At 39.4% G+C, this 12874-nt stretch overlaps 1 protein-coding gene across 1 annotated transcript in view; it reads left to right on the top strand.

Annotated features, from left to right (window-relative positions):
* The window catches only part of LOC104620966 (metastasis-associated protein MTA3-like), a gene marked incomplete at both ends in the record, with an annotated part of 91756 nt that extends 82257 nt beyond the window's left edge, over positions 1–9499 (top strand). Inside the window, 3 exons of the mRNA XM_010287331.1 lie at positions 590–741; positions 1246–1468; positions 9413–9499. Of these exons, the coding sequence (XP_010285633.1) occupies positions 590–741; positions 1246–1468; positions 9413–9499 (462 nt within the window). The remainder of the gene's footprint in view (positions 1–589; positions 742–1245; positions 1469–9412) is intronic.
* Between the last annotated feature and the right edge of the window lie 3375 nt (positions 9500–12874).

Here is a 12874-nt window from a genome sequence, read left to right as displayed (position 1 = left end):
CTTCTTGCTGAGTCTTCAAACACACAAGATAAAGGTACATACACATCTTCAAGGTCAATAGGAGATGTGCTTGTCCTTTTCTTTTATGGGTCTTGATTTACAAGTACTCCCTTTGCATGATTTGAACAACAGAGAACAGATCTAAAGTAATTCTAATAAATAATAAGCAACTTAATAAGCCTGTGTTCTAGGGCAAGATTAGAAATAGTGGAGGATTTATAGGGTTCCCCCCCCTCCTTCTCCCTCCCCCCCCCCCTTTTTTTTTTTTAAGTCCCCTGGAAGAAAATTTCTTGGCAATACAAAGTCCCTGGTTTGAAATCAAATAGGGAAGCATTTTCGAAATTTCTAGGAGGAGTTAGCTTTTGTAAAAAAAAAAAAATAATAAATCAACTAAAAATTAAAGTTCTTACTTTTTCCATGTCAAATAGTTCTTACTTTTTCCATGTCAAATGTATTAAATCTTTAGCCATATAATGCTTTTATAATGCCATGTATTATGGCCATATAAAACCCATCTATTATGGCATTTGGATTTATTATATTGAACGTAGCATGCACCAGTTTACCTGTGGTATATTTTCCTCCTTAGCTCCACAGTCTCACCAATGGTATTCTTGGGGTCCTCCTAATATGCAGTGTAGATTGTGTGCATCGTGCTGGATTTATTGGAAGAAATACGGTGGCCTGAAAATGCCCACACAGACAGATGAAGATAAACTGTCTTCCAGCCAACCTACAGAGGTAGGATCGTGTAGATAAACTTTCCTAAAATGAAATGTGATGATTTCACAAGACTGCTGTTATTTTGATATTTAATGAAATGATTTTTTTAATGTATGTGTTCAACTTCGGTATTACAAAACTCGATTTATTAATCCTTTTCCTGTCTTAAGTAGAACTGAACATTGTGCAGGACCTGCCATGTCTTTATTTGACTAAGTCTGAGACAAAAAACCATCCACTTCATGCATTTTTGGTGGACAAATGTCATCTTGTCAGTCAAATGGTGTGTTACCTATAAAACATAAATATGATTATACGGTATCTCATCTAGAATGACATTATATATACACTCACAATAGAGTTCTCTGTGTTTTACAGCTTCATACATAAGCCCCAGTTTTTTGCATAGTGCTGATACATATTATTTGATTAGCCTCATGAATTTATCCAAATTAGGGATTTTTTTAATGCTGTAAAATTCAGATGTATTTTGTGTTACGATTTTTTTGTTTGTTTTTGTAGGAGTCCCATGTTAGAACTCACATGTCCCGGCAGGCCACACAGGGAACTCCAGTTCGTAACACTGGAAGTCCAAAGTCGGCAGTGAAAACGCGTCAAGCTTTCTTTCTTCACACAACGTGTTGGACAAAACTGGCCCGTCAGGTCTGCAAAAATACCCTCCGGCTGCGGCAGGCAGCAAGACGTCCCTTTGTCCCTATTAACTGTGCTGCCATTAAGGCAGAATGTAAGATGTTTTTTTAATTCTTAGTTCTGTGTGCTGTGCTTCCCACCCATTTTTGTCTTTTAATTTTATTTTCTTTTTCAATAAACATTTCTTGTCTATACACTTTGCTTTTAATTTTTTCATTTGTCCAGCATATCACCAACACATTTGATAAAGTCTGGCTGCTAAACAGATTTCAGGCTGGGGAAGCAGTTCAAGTGAATCAAAACGGAGATAACTATTACCTCATTCACTTGCAAAAAATTGTCACAAAGAAAAAATTGGAGGCAGGGAGGGGAAATCAATGCCGTGACATAAAAAACATGCTTCCAACTAGGAAGTGTGAAAAAGGTTGGCTTTTATATTGTTCATTTATTCTTTTCGCTGAGCAGAAAGTATAGATCTGTGCGTGTTTTACGTTTTCTCAGTGGGGTTGGTCAAGGAATAAGGAGCTGAGGATGCATAAGAATTTAAATCTGGCCTGTAATATAACCCTTTCTTACTGTGGTGATCAGATGGTGGTGATAGCCATGTTTATTATTACATCATAATTGCATCTTTTTTTTTTGTTCTGTCTGTTCCAGTTTTAAATTTTAGTTTTAAATAAAATTCTATATTATTCTATATTATGCTTGGTTTTTTTTACAGCCAAAATATAAAGAACTGATAAATTCACTAGTAGCATGATAAAAGGTGTGAGTTGTTGCAGATAGCAACAGTAAATCTCTTTATGTGCTTTTGTGTGTAAGTTCTATCGCAAAGTCCCTGAATATTTCAGCAGGTTTTCTGTCTGCGCTGAGCGCGTTGTTCTACTGCTCACGCTGTTTGGTTACGTTTCCCAGTCTTCCATAGATAGATGCAGTTCTTGGAGCAGACTCTTGGTATTCCAAGATGAGTCGCGCTGGCTCATCGTACTGTCAATTGCATTAAAACCAAAGAGAGCTCTTTAGAATATTAGATGTTGGTTTTATAACTATGTTTACTAGATGAAGGCTAAATGTTTTCCCAGCATATTTAACTGGGATGCTGATGATGTCAGTGTTGATTATAAGAAATTTACTCCATGGAGGCTTAAAATCTGGTTTTGAGTAATTATTTTCCCCTTATGTACTTTAAGACCAGCCATTCTTCACATGCCAACTCTTCCTTATTTCTGCAGTCATCCAGAACTTGGTGAATATTTCTGTTCATTGTCCTTGTTTTATTTATTTAGCTGTCCTGTTCGCCACTTTCTTTCTTGTTTCAAAGCTATGCAAGTCAGAAGCAGCTTTCGGATTTAAGGAAACCATATGTCCCCTGTGGAAAGAAAATGGGCTGTACTTTATGGAAGAAGTGTGTCTAAGGCTGCACTAGGATTATATTTTTAATCGTTAATACAAAATAAGAGTTATTTTCAGTGAGGAAAGCACTGTACCTTTTAATCTGTGTAATTGTGACTGATACCTGCTGAATCATGGGGGAAGATTAATTTTAGGAGTTCACTTGAACCTTGAATCTTTTTATCTGTTTCCCTATTCTCACTCACTGCAGTAACTCGGTTTGAAAGAAGATGAAGCTTTTGTTTAAGAAAGAGAAAAAAATAGACGGAGAAAGGCCAACCGTTAATCATCATACTAGAACAAGTGTTATATACACGGTTCAACTTTAAAACAAAGGAGTGAAAAGCTGAGCTTTTCAGGAGGAAATAGTCGCTCTTGTATCAGACTGGCAGTGCTGTGAGTGCTTCCTCTTTGTTCCTTTGAATGAAAAACTGCCACATCAGATTAAGATCAAGAGCAGAAAGATATTCCCACCCCCCAACTCCCCCGGAGTCTCTGTCTTCCATTATTCTTTTTGCTTAGAGCAAAATTTGGACCTTGCAGTTTTGTCTTTTTGAATGCCGATGCTTCCTGATTAGACCTAGCATAGATTGGGGGGCGGGGGGAAGTCACAGTTGTCAGTGCTTTTTGAACACAACGTTCAAATTATTTTATAGTGGTAGAAACCAGATTATACCTCATCTGATTAATTTCACTCCCATTTCTCTGTGTGTACACACATATGTATACACACACACGCATATATTCTGTTTCTGGCAATATCTCTGCGGAATCATACAATGCTCTTACCTGCATTGTCACTGTTATGTTCTTACTCTAGTAAAGCCTAGTAAGTAAGTAAATAAAAAAATAGTTTTGTTCCTGTACTTACATCCGGTGATCTGTGTTCAGTGCACTGTCTAGGTTTTAATGTTACAACTAAACAGGCGCTCTTTGTCTGAGAATGCCTGGAATCCTTTTCTAAGGATAGCTTGATGCAAGTAATTTTTAAATTTTTTAATTTTTAAAATGAGATATTTAATTAACAGCAATTATTTCATATGTTGAATACCACTGAGTAATTACAATATTGAATGAATGTCTGTGTTGGTGGTACAAAAAGTACAGTCGTGCTTAGATGATAACCTGGCCAGAATGGCAGGTCACCCATGTGATATGGCATGAGATGGTTAGGACATCCAAGAACTGACCTGGAATTTGTTTTCCATGTTGGTGTGCTGAAACTTGAATCCAATGACTGCTTAGATGCTTTGTCAGACTCGCCTGACTCTGTGTGTGTGCCAGACGAGTGCTTGAAAACGTGACTGCATTTCACAACTATATTGCAGTAGGCACCATACCAACACACAGAAACCATAAAATCTAGAGACCGAAGGATGGTAGGGCACTTACCCCAGCGGCATACTGGGTTTTATGTCGTCTTAGTCTTAGGCAATTTGCAGAAGTGCCAGGTTGTAAATGAAACTAATTCCCAGTTCTGAGAAGGAAAGTCTGACCAAGCCAGTCGGATCTTGCTCGTAAAATGAATTGATTTTTGCATTCCACCTGAACTCTTCTGCAGATACTTCTTTTGCCCTGGAGGAGCATGGAAGCCTCTAAGAATGCTACCCTCAGGCTCAACCATCTTTTAGGCAAAACCAGATTTCAGACAGCATTTTTTTTTTTTTTGTTACTGTGATTCCACCTACATCATCTCCCCTCGGCCCATTACATCCACTGGCAGAAAACAAGGTCCTGTTCTATGATCTTTATTCCTTCAGTTAGTGCAGAGAATTAGATTTTCTCATTAATGAACCATATAGCATGACCCCTGCTCATATGCCAGCAGGAGGTAGTGGAGACGGTGCATTTACATCCCAGTTCAATCTAGGAGTGGTCACCAGGAGGTTGAGAAGGCATGGCACCTCCTGCTAGGAGCACAACCCATCATGGAAATCTCAAACTTTGTTAATAGACTCGCTGTAGTTGTTGTCAATTAACTTGTCTAATGGATTTTCAGGAATAATTAGAATTGGTGAACCGTTTTTGGTAAGAGAAAGTTCCCATGCTCTAAATTAGGCAAAATACCTTCTTTTTAGTTTTAGTATATTTCATGTTTTTCAGAAAGTTAAGCAAAAGGTCTCTTAATTAGAGGAAGCCAAAGTGGGCATTCTTCTCCAGACAGCCACTGACAAGATTGGATCTGTTTCCAGCTTACAAACATGTTGATATATGCATGGCAGAGCGCCGTGCATCTGTGAACCTTACTACTTCAGCACAGGAAGATTTTTTTTTTTTAAGGGTTGTTTTGTTGTTGTTTGGTTTTTTTCCCCTGCTCGGATATAATTTTATCAATATAACTGTATTAATTATAGTAATTTAAATTTTGGTAATGACCTGCGTAGACTTGATTGTCAAAATGTTTTCAGTGGATGGTAATATATTATCTGTATTATATATATATCTATTTATTTGGAAATGGGTATACTGTTCACGATCAAAACTTAACATACCTTTAAATCTGCAGATTTAATAACAAGGTTGGTACACAGTACTTGCTTGTTACGATCTGGTCTGATAAAAAAAGACAAGTGAAAATTAAGTGGAATATGCAAAATGCTACTGATTTGTCTTTGTAAGCTAACAGCCCGTGTTCTACTGACACAGAACTACCCGTTCGTCTGAAGTGAGTAATATTTATGGGGATTGGTTCACAAACAATGTTTTACATCCTTGATCTCGATAGCTACGGAAGATCTTTTGGCTGCATCTAGGATGAAAATATTTTATCTGCTGTTACCTTTGATTACAATTTGTGCCAGTTTTTAGTAGCCAGTAAAATAATTAAAAGAACACACTGTTTTTTTCCCCGAAGTTTCTAAAAAGAATACAATTCAGGGAATACATAGAGCGCAGTACATTCATTAGATAATCTGAATTTTGATAGAGATGATGGAATGTCAAAGAGAAATAAGTCGCTGATGAGAGTCTCTTTAAGCTTGAGAGACCTACAAATCTAGTTTAAAAAAAAGGAAATAATTAGAAAAACCCTTTCAAATCTAAAAGAACAAGCCTCATTCGCTATCATCTTCTCCATAGCATTCCTGATTTCATTAACCTCTGTAATGCCCATAACAGTCATCACTTTTCTAGGTTAAGAACTTGGTCTGTTTAAAACCTCATAAAGAATGCACTTCACACTGTGGTTCATCATGTTGTTCCCTGGGGTTTTTCTAATTGTACTGTATCCTCCTCAGGGTTATGGTGCCCCAAATTACATGCACTTCAAGATAGAGTTTTCCCATTATTTTAGTGTGTCACATGTTTTTTGTTTTCCTACCATCATAATTTCTAATATTCTGATTTTTTTTTTTCTAAGTGACCAATCTTTATTTGCCTAGATACTTTTAGAAAGCTGTTGACAATTCTCTTCTGTATTGTGGTGGTATAGAACCCATGGTTATATGTATATGTTACAGGCATTTTACCCCTTAAGACCTAATTTACATTTATTGCTTGATGCTGCTGATACCCTTTGCAATCAGTTTTAGCTTTGATTATGCTCAGTAATTTCTCATCAGGAAACTTTTAACTTTCTAATCACCTCTTTTCCTGCTCTTTTATATGTTGAACAGGACAGATCCTTTGGGATTATTACATAGACAATTAAATTTAATCAGGCGCTAATCCCTGGAAAAAACCTTCTCTTTTACCCTGTAACAGCTGGACAGCAGCGGTCTTGGTGGCACAGTTGGTTACAAGCTAATTGAAATGCCAAGTCGGATGCCAGGTCAGCTGCCTGTGTACCTGTCGTGCTTCCTTCGGAGCATCCTGGCACACCTGACACGCAGTCACTGGTTACAGGACGTGTCGGTAGGAAGGGACCTCTGGAGGGCTCTCATCCCCACCCCTCCACAAAGCTCAAGTGCTCAGGGCCTTTTGTCCAGATGAGATTTGTGCATCTCCAAGGATGGAGACTCCAGTAGCTTCTCTGGGCACCTGCTCCCGTGTTTGATCAACCTCACAGTAAATAATCTTTTACTTGCATCTAACAAGAATTTCCCATCGCCCAGCTTGTGTCTGTTGCCACAGAGAGCAATAAATAGTATGTTGTCCTATCCCTACGTACCTCTGAGAAGGGTCTGGCATGATCTTCTCTGTGCTCCAGCACTAGGTAGTTACAGGTGGCAATTGGGTCTCCCCTTGGCCGCTTTGTCTTAAGGCTGAGCAGACCCAGTTCCCTCAGACTCTCCGTGTACATCCTATACTCCAACCCCAAACCAGACCCTCCAATGGCTGGACGCTCTCCAGCATACCCATAGCTCATTTATGGTGGGGATCCCAGAACTCAATGCAGGGTCTGGACGTGGTTTCACAAGGGCCGAGTAGAGGCGCAGGGTTACCTCCCTCGCTCTGCTGGCTGTACTCGGGCTAGTAAGGCCAGTATGCGGTCATCCTTCTTGTAGCAAGGACACACCGCTGAATAATGTGAACACGTTAAACATGTTTTCCCTTTGCAAGGTCTTTGTTGGCTCCCTCGGTGTTTCTGTATTTAATTGCGTGCCTCTATTTATAGTTCAACCCTTCTGCCAGCCTGCAGACCTACTTACTGAAGAATGTTACCACGTTTGCCGCGTTTTTGTTCTCTTGAACCAAGACCAGTTTAAGCATTAGTTAAAACACCCATAGTGTACGTGCTCAGCAGTTTCTGTTTGGATGAGTTCCACCTGGTCCTAATAACTTGGTTTTATTCATTAACCAGTTTGTTTTGAAATATTTCCTATGGACGCTTTGATGTGACACAGTCCTCACTGTTTCCTCATGAAAGGGTTTTGGAGATGACCTTGTTTAAGCTGTTCTGCAGTGAACATGGCTGCAAAGACTTCATTCAGCTTTTCTGCCATGCCCTTATCTTTCTTTGATGTTTTCCTCACACCTTGATCATCTCCTGTTGCTACAGGCATGAGCACACTCTCTGCTTTTAATACATTTTAAAAAATATACTATCAAAAGTAATACTCCAATTTCTTATTTTTTTAAATTCATTCTTATTTCTCATAGCTTCCACTGTGTCACTGATCTTATTAAGGTTTTCAGTGTTCATGTGGAAGCCCATATTTGATTTTAGGACTTCTTTTAAATTTTGTTTTTGACAACTTCCTACGTGAATTCTAGTCTATGGTTTTACACTTGAGAGTGATGCACAATCTAACTTGGTGTTTTTCTGTATGTAGTGTGTAAAGATCATAAACTTTATTATATTTTTCATGGGAGTACCATATTGTGGATTAAAGATTGCTGCTGTTAAACATTTTTAATAGAGTGGTGTGTTTTAGAATACCCACCCGGTACCTTTGGTGAACATGCTTTGCCTCGAGCATGGAAATTGTGCTCCCTTTACAGTCTGTATTCTCAGTCAGCATATTAATATCTCACCATGATTCAGTATCTTTTTTTTACAGTGAAGACATGTGGATGGAAAATTTTCTTGCTAATTACTTTTTAGGTGATGCTTTGCTCTTCCCAGAGTAACCATAAAATACTCACTTGTATAGTCTGTGCTTATTTTACTAAGGGAGATGGTGGAGACACATCGTTCTACTCTGACACTTAAAATATTTCAAGTGTTGTGGAATATTTAAAAATATTCCAGGCTCTAGGTTCAGTGCATTTTTTTTTCACTGAGAACAATATATTTTGTTATTAAGGTAAAATAATAAAGTACTTTGTGTACTCAGCATTAGGGCTCTGGAACCTTTGGACTTCCCAGATACCAGCTACCCATTTATGCTTAGCACCTGTAAGAATTCTGAGGAGTTAACCTTAATATATGGAATTAAGCTGTGCGTTGTCTGCTGCGTTAAAAACGTCTGTGAGCATACTGAAATACTTACTTCAGCTGTTCCGGTGATTTCATGACCTACAAGTTTTTTGCATATAGCTAGATAGAATACATAAAGAGATTGTAAATTTTGGTTTTTTCTCAAATGTAAATTGTTCTGTATAGTGTCTTATCCTCCTCCTGTGCCTGTGTACTTCGTATCTTGTGCTGGAATGAAACTGTCATACTTGGATACAATTGACCACTTCGTTCAAAAGTTTACAGTAAAGGGTTTTTTTGGGTTCGGGTTTTTTTAAAACTTCATCTTGCAATGATAGCCCCCATGTTCTGTTCTGCTTATTAAGAATGATATAAATCACCATACCATGCGAGTAATACGTGACCAAAATCAGTATTCCCAACTTCAGATCCTTCTTATATCTGTATTACTCCGTTTAGGGCCAGACGAGCTTGTACAAAACAACGAAGAATTCCATGTCAGTTCTTTCTAAGAGTCAGAGCTGCTTTTATTTTAGTACTCATGTTTTCATTTGTGTTTCATTTGCCTAGCTGACTGTCTCCAAAAGACTTTGTAAGCAAAATACGCAATCAGATTTGTGTTAGAACTTACATTAACTTTAGAAAAAAATCATAACATCGCTTGCATGAATGAGGACATGGCCTGCCTTTAAATATCTCTCATTATTAGCATTGATGAAAAAAAGAAGAGTATGTGCTAAAAAGAAATTTGTGGTTAAAATGTAAGTCAGAAACTGGTTGGTGCATCCTAATGATATTTGTAATGTTAGAGTATTTAAACTGAGTTTCATTCTTTAAAATTCTCAGATGCAGATCGACATTGTGAAGTTGCTGGAAATCCTCTGAAGATCAAAAGCACCAGAAAACCACTGTCATGTATCATTGGGTATTTAGGTGGGTATCTACTTCAAGAGGGAAAAATTAATCAAATGGACATTCAGTATTTACTGATATTTAAAAATCCTGTGTGCATAGAATGAGAGACTTGTGCTTGTAGTAAAATAAAACTATAAAGTTAATAAATTAATAAAAATACTGGTCTGCTAGCAGTCGCAAAACTGGATGATTGAACTTCCAGGATGTAGCCAGAAGGCTGCCTGATACTGGTTTAAAATGGCAGAGTGAAACCTGATGCAATTTAGAATGTGAAAAATATTCTGGTAGTCTAAATAAACGGTCAACTCAGTATGGCGAGTGCTGCTCTACGGCGTCCCTTGAATCCGCTTGTAATACTCCCGTGTACTTGAAAGGAGCAGACTTCAGCCACGGTGAGACACTGATCTCTTAATTTCATGACGTAATTTTAAAAGATGCAATGAAATCTGTACTGAGATCATAGCCAGGCGGTCAAGGTACTCACATAAGAGAATAGGGAGAGGAGATACTCTAGTAATTGTGATTCCTTATTCAAAAAATGAAAGTAGTCCTCTTTGCAAGGAACCACCACGGACTCTTAAATATTTACGTAATCATATGAGAGATGGGATACCCCAGAGGCCTTATATTAATCCTCAAATAAATATAGAAATCAATCTGTTGATCAGAGCAGCAGTGAATAGTTCTGCAGCGTGTTAATCCCATTGTACAGAAGTAAAGCTGAGGGCAGAACTCAGTCTAAACATTTTTCTCAAAAGGAGTTTTGGTACTCGACCAAAGTAAACAATAACAGTCTCTTGACTTACTGAAATAGAAATCAGCTGTTAATGTAGTTGTAACTGTTCCTCCAGAACATCGAATTTGACAAAGTCCAAGCTTCGGAGAACTGGGTAGTGAAGAATTAATGCCCACTCTCACTGAATTTTGATTTCTCCTGCCCTGGAGTTTGAGGAAGAAAAGCCAGGGGTGATACCCTACAGGCATCCCAGCCGCGTGCGTTGCAGATGGTGTCGGTCGGGTGGATGAGGAAAGGACTGCTTTGATTGACTCGGGGGAGCTGTGGTCTTGAGGGGGGGTCCAGCAGGAGGCGGGCGGTTCATCCGGCTGACCCCGCTGGGGTAGTCGAAAGAAGAACTGGCAGCGTGTGTGATCTTGGAAGATACTGCATGTTTCTAGTGCTACGTTAGTTGGCGACGGGTTGGTTTGATACCTCTGGGAGCGGAAGTCTGTAGGTTTAACGGGAGTAAATGGATGAACGGTGTCAGACAGCATTATGTGTGCTTAGGTGAAGGTTTTGTAGAAGATTAACAGTGCTAAAACATACCAGGTATCTGTAGAGTCTGCTGAGCGTTTGACTGGATGGGAAGTGAAGGTATCTCACTACTGTTGAAGGTATCTCACTACTGTTGAAGGTAAATAATGTGTGTTGCAGGGATGTGAAGTGTACCCAGTGTAGTTATGGACATGCATCGGAATTAGCTCTATAAGGATGGCTAGAAAATGGCTTTTTGTTTGCCATTTAGCTTGGTGTTTCGTTTTTGGGGGTTTTGGGGTTTTTTTAGTTTGTGATGGTTTTTTGTTTGGGATGTTTGTTTGCATGTTCCAGTGAATAAGTAATGCTTGCATTATTTTTCCTCATAAAATTTAGCATTAACTACCATGTCATCATTTATACAGGAGGCATTTATTTTCTTTCTAAAATTCCTTCCACGCCATCCCCACAAACATTTATTGGAATACAGTTAACTCTGTCTCTCGGGGGCAACACTGTTTTCAGCCCTGCTGGTAAGGCAGGGAGGATTTCGGTGCCTGCACATCCTGGGTCATCGCTTCCCTTTATCCCTGTTCTGCTGCTTGGCTGCCAGTTCCTCAGGTGAGGTAGGTCAAGCATTAAACGTAGGCCCTGTCCTCCGGAGAGCTGGGACTAATCCCCTGTAATCTCCTCAGTCATCACTGTGCTTCCTAAGCCAACCCCAACCCCCTGCGGGGAACCCCTGGCTAATTAAATGTCCTGTATTACCTCCTGGTTACGAGGAAACCAGGCTGACGTTTCCAGCTGGGATGCACGTTGAGGCAATGAGATGAGAGAGAGGTGCAGCTCCTTAAGCACCCTCTGGAATCCAGGATGCAAATTTAAGCGTCTCAGTAGGAGACGTCGACTTCTCTTTGTTTGCTTTGGATTTTATTTTTTTTTTTACCCTAGTGACATTACTGGAAGTAGAAGCTTTTAGAGTTGTTACTGCTATTACTTGTTTGAGGCTGCAAACTGATCTTATAATAAAGGTTCCTAATAGTTGTTCAAGTATTGTTTCTTATTCCTGTTTTATTTTTATTTCAGAAATTATCATATAATCTGAATCTGGCCAACTGCTTATTTGTTGTGTGGCTAATGGGATAATTTGGATTATTTGCATGCCACAGGTAGTTCTCTGAGTTAGCAGAAGGTGCAGGTGGCTAGGAGATTTTCAGTGAAGTACTAGGCAAGAGAACGATCAGGAATTAGAAGATCCCTAATTACTGTTATTCCATAATACAATTCTATGATGCGATAATATAATTCAGGGAAAAACTCCGAAACGCCTCATTACCTCTCTCAGGAGCGAATGAAGCAGCTGGTTAGAAAGTGCTGATCTAAAGCATGCAAATACTTGAAGCAAGTCTGTATGTAGAGGATGAGCGTGTGGTTATAAAGACCCCGCAGGAAGGACTCGGTCCGTCGGGAAATGGTCCTGGCTGTTAATTGAGTTCCTGTCTAGAACGTAAAAGGAGAGCTTGGTCTTGCTACCTTCCTCTACTGTAGAAAGAGAGAAGCCAGCCTGTGTGGTAAACTAATGGGGGATTAGCGACCTCCCGACTGAAGACGAAGGAAGGAAACGCTTCCTTCTTCGACTGTTCACTCATCCTGAAAATACACAATTATATCTCCTGTACACGGCAGACAGAAGCAGTTTACAAGTTCTCATATGTTGGTCCAGCTGCTGGGATTATTGTGGATGCTGCTGGAGCTCTTTGGCAAATAATATTTTAGTGGTGGTAGCCCTGAAAATTAATCGTTTCCTTCAGAAAATTGGAGAAGATTGCCAAATGAGCATTTTAGAATCCAAACTCCAGTCATCTTCGGCAAACAGTGCAAGCCTTTCTATTTCAGTTGAAAGTTCTGCTTTAGCAGTCAGTGGCGTTCATAACATTAAGCACGTCTCCGTTCCCATTTCAGTAAAAACGCAAAATAGAGGCTCGTTCTCTCCGGCGCGGAAAATGGGCTGTGCCGCGAAATCCGCTGGGAGCTTGGTGGTCCTCAGCTCTTTTGTAGGAAAAGCAGAGGGGCACTGCAGTGAACGGCAGTAAAAAGCTCTCGTCTGAGTGAGGGGTGAGAAGATCCGTGACGTCAACCTG

This window comes from Phaethon lepturus, unplaced genomic scaffold, assembly GCF_000687285.1.
Source record: "Phaethon lepturus isolate BGI_N335 unplaced genomic scaffold, ASM68728v1 scaffold17665, whole genome shotgun sequence".
Classification (NCBI taxonomy): Eukaryota; Metazoa; Chordata; class Aves; order Phaethontiformes; family Phaethontidae; genus Phaethon; species Phaethon lepturus.
Note: the sequence above shows the minus strand (reverse complement) of the source record. Positions and strands in the feature narration are given on the sequence as shown.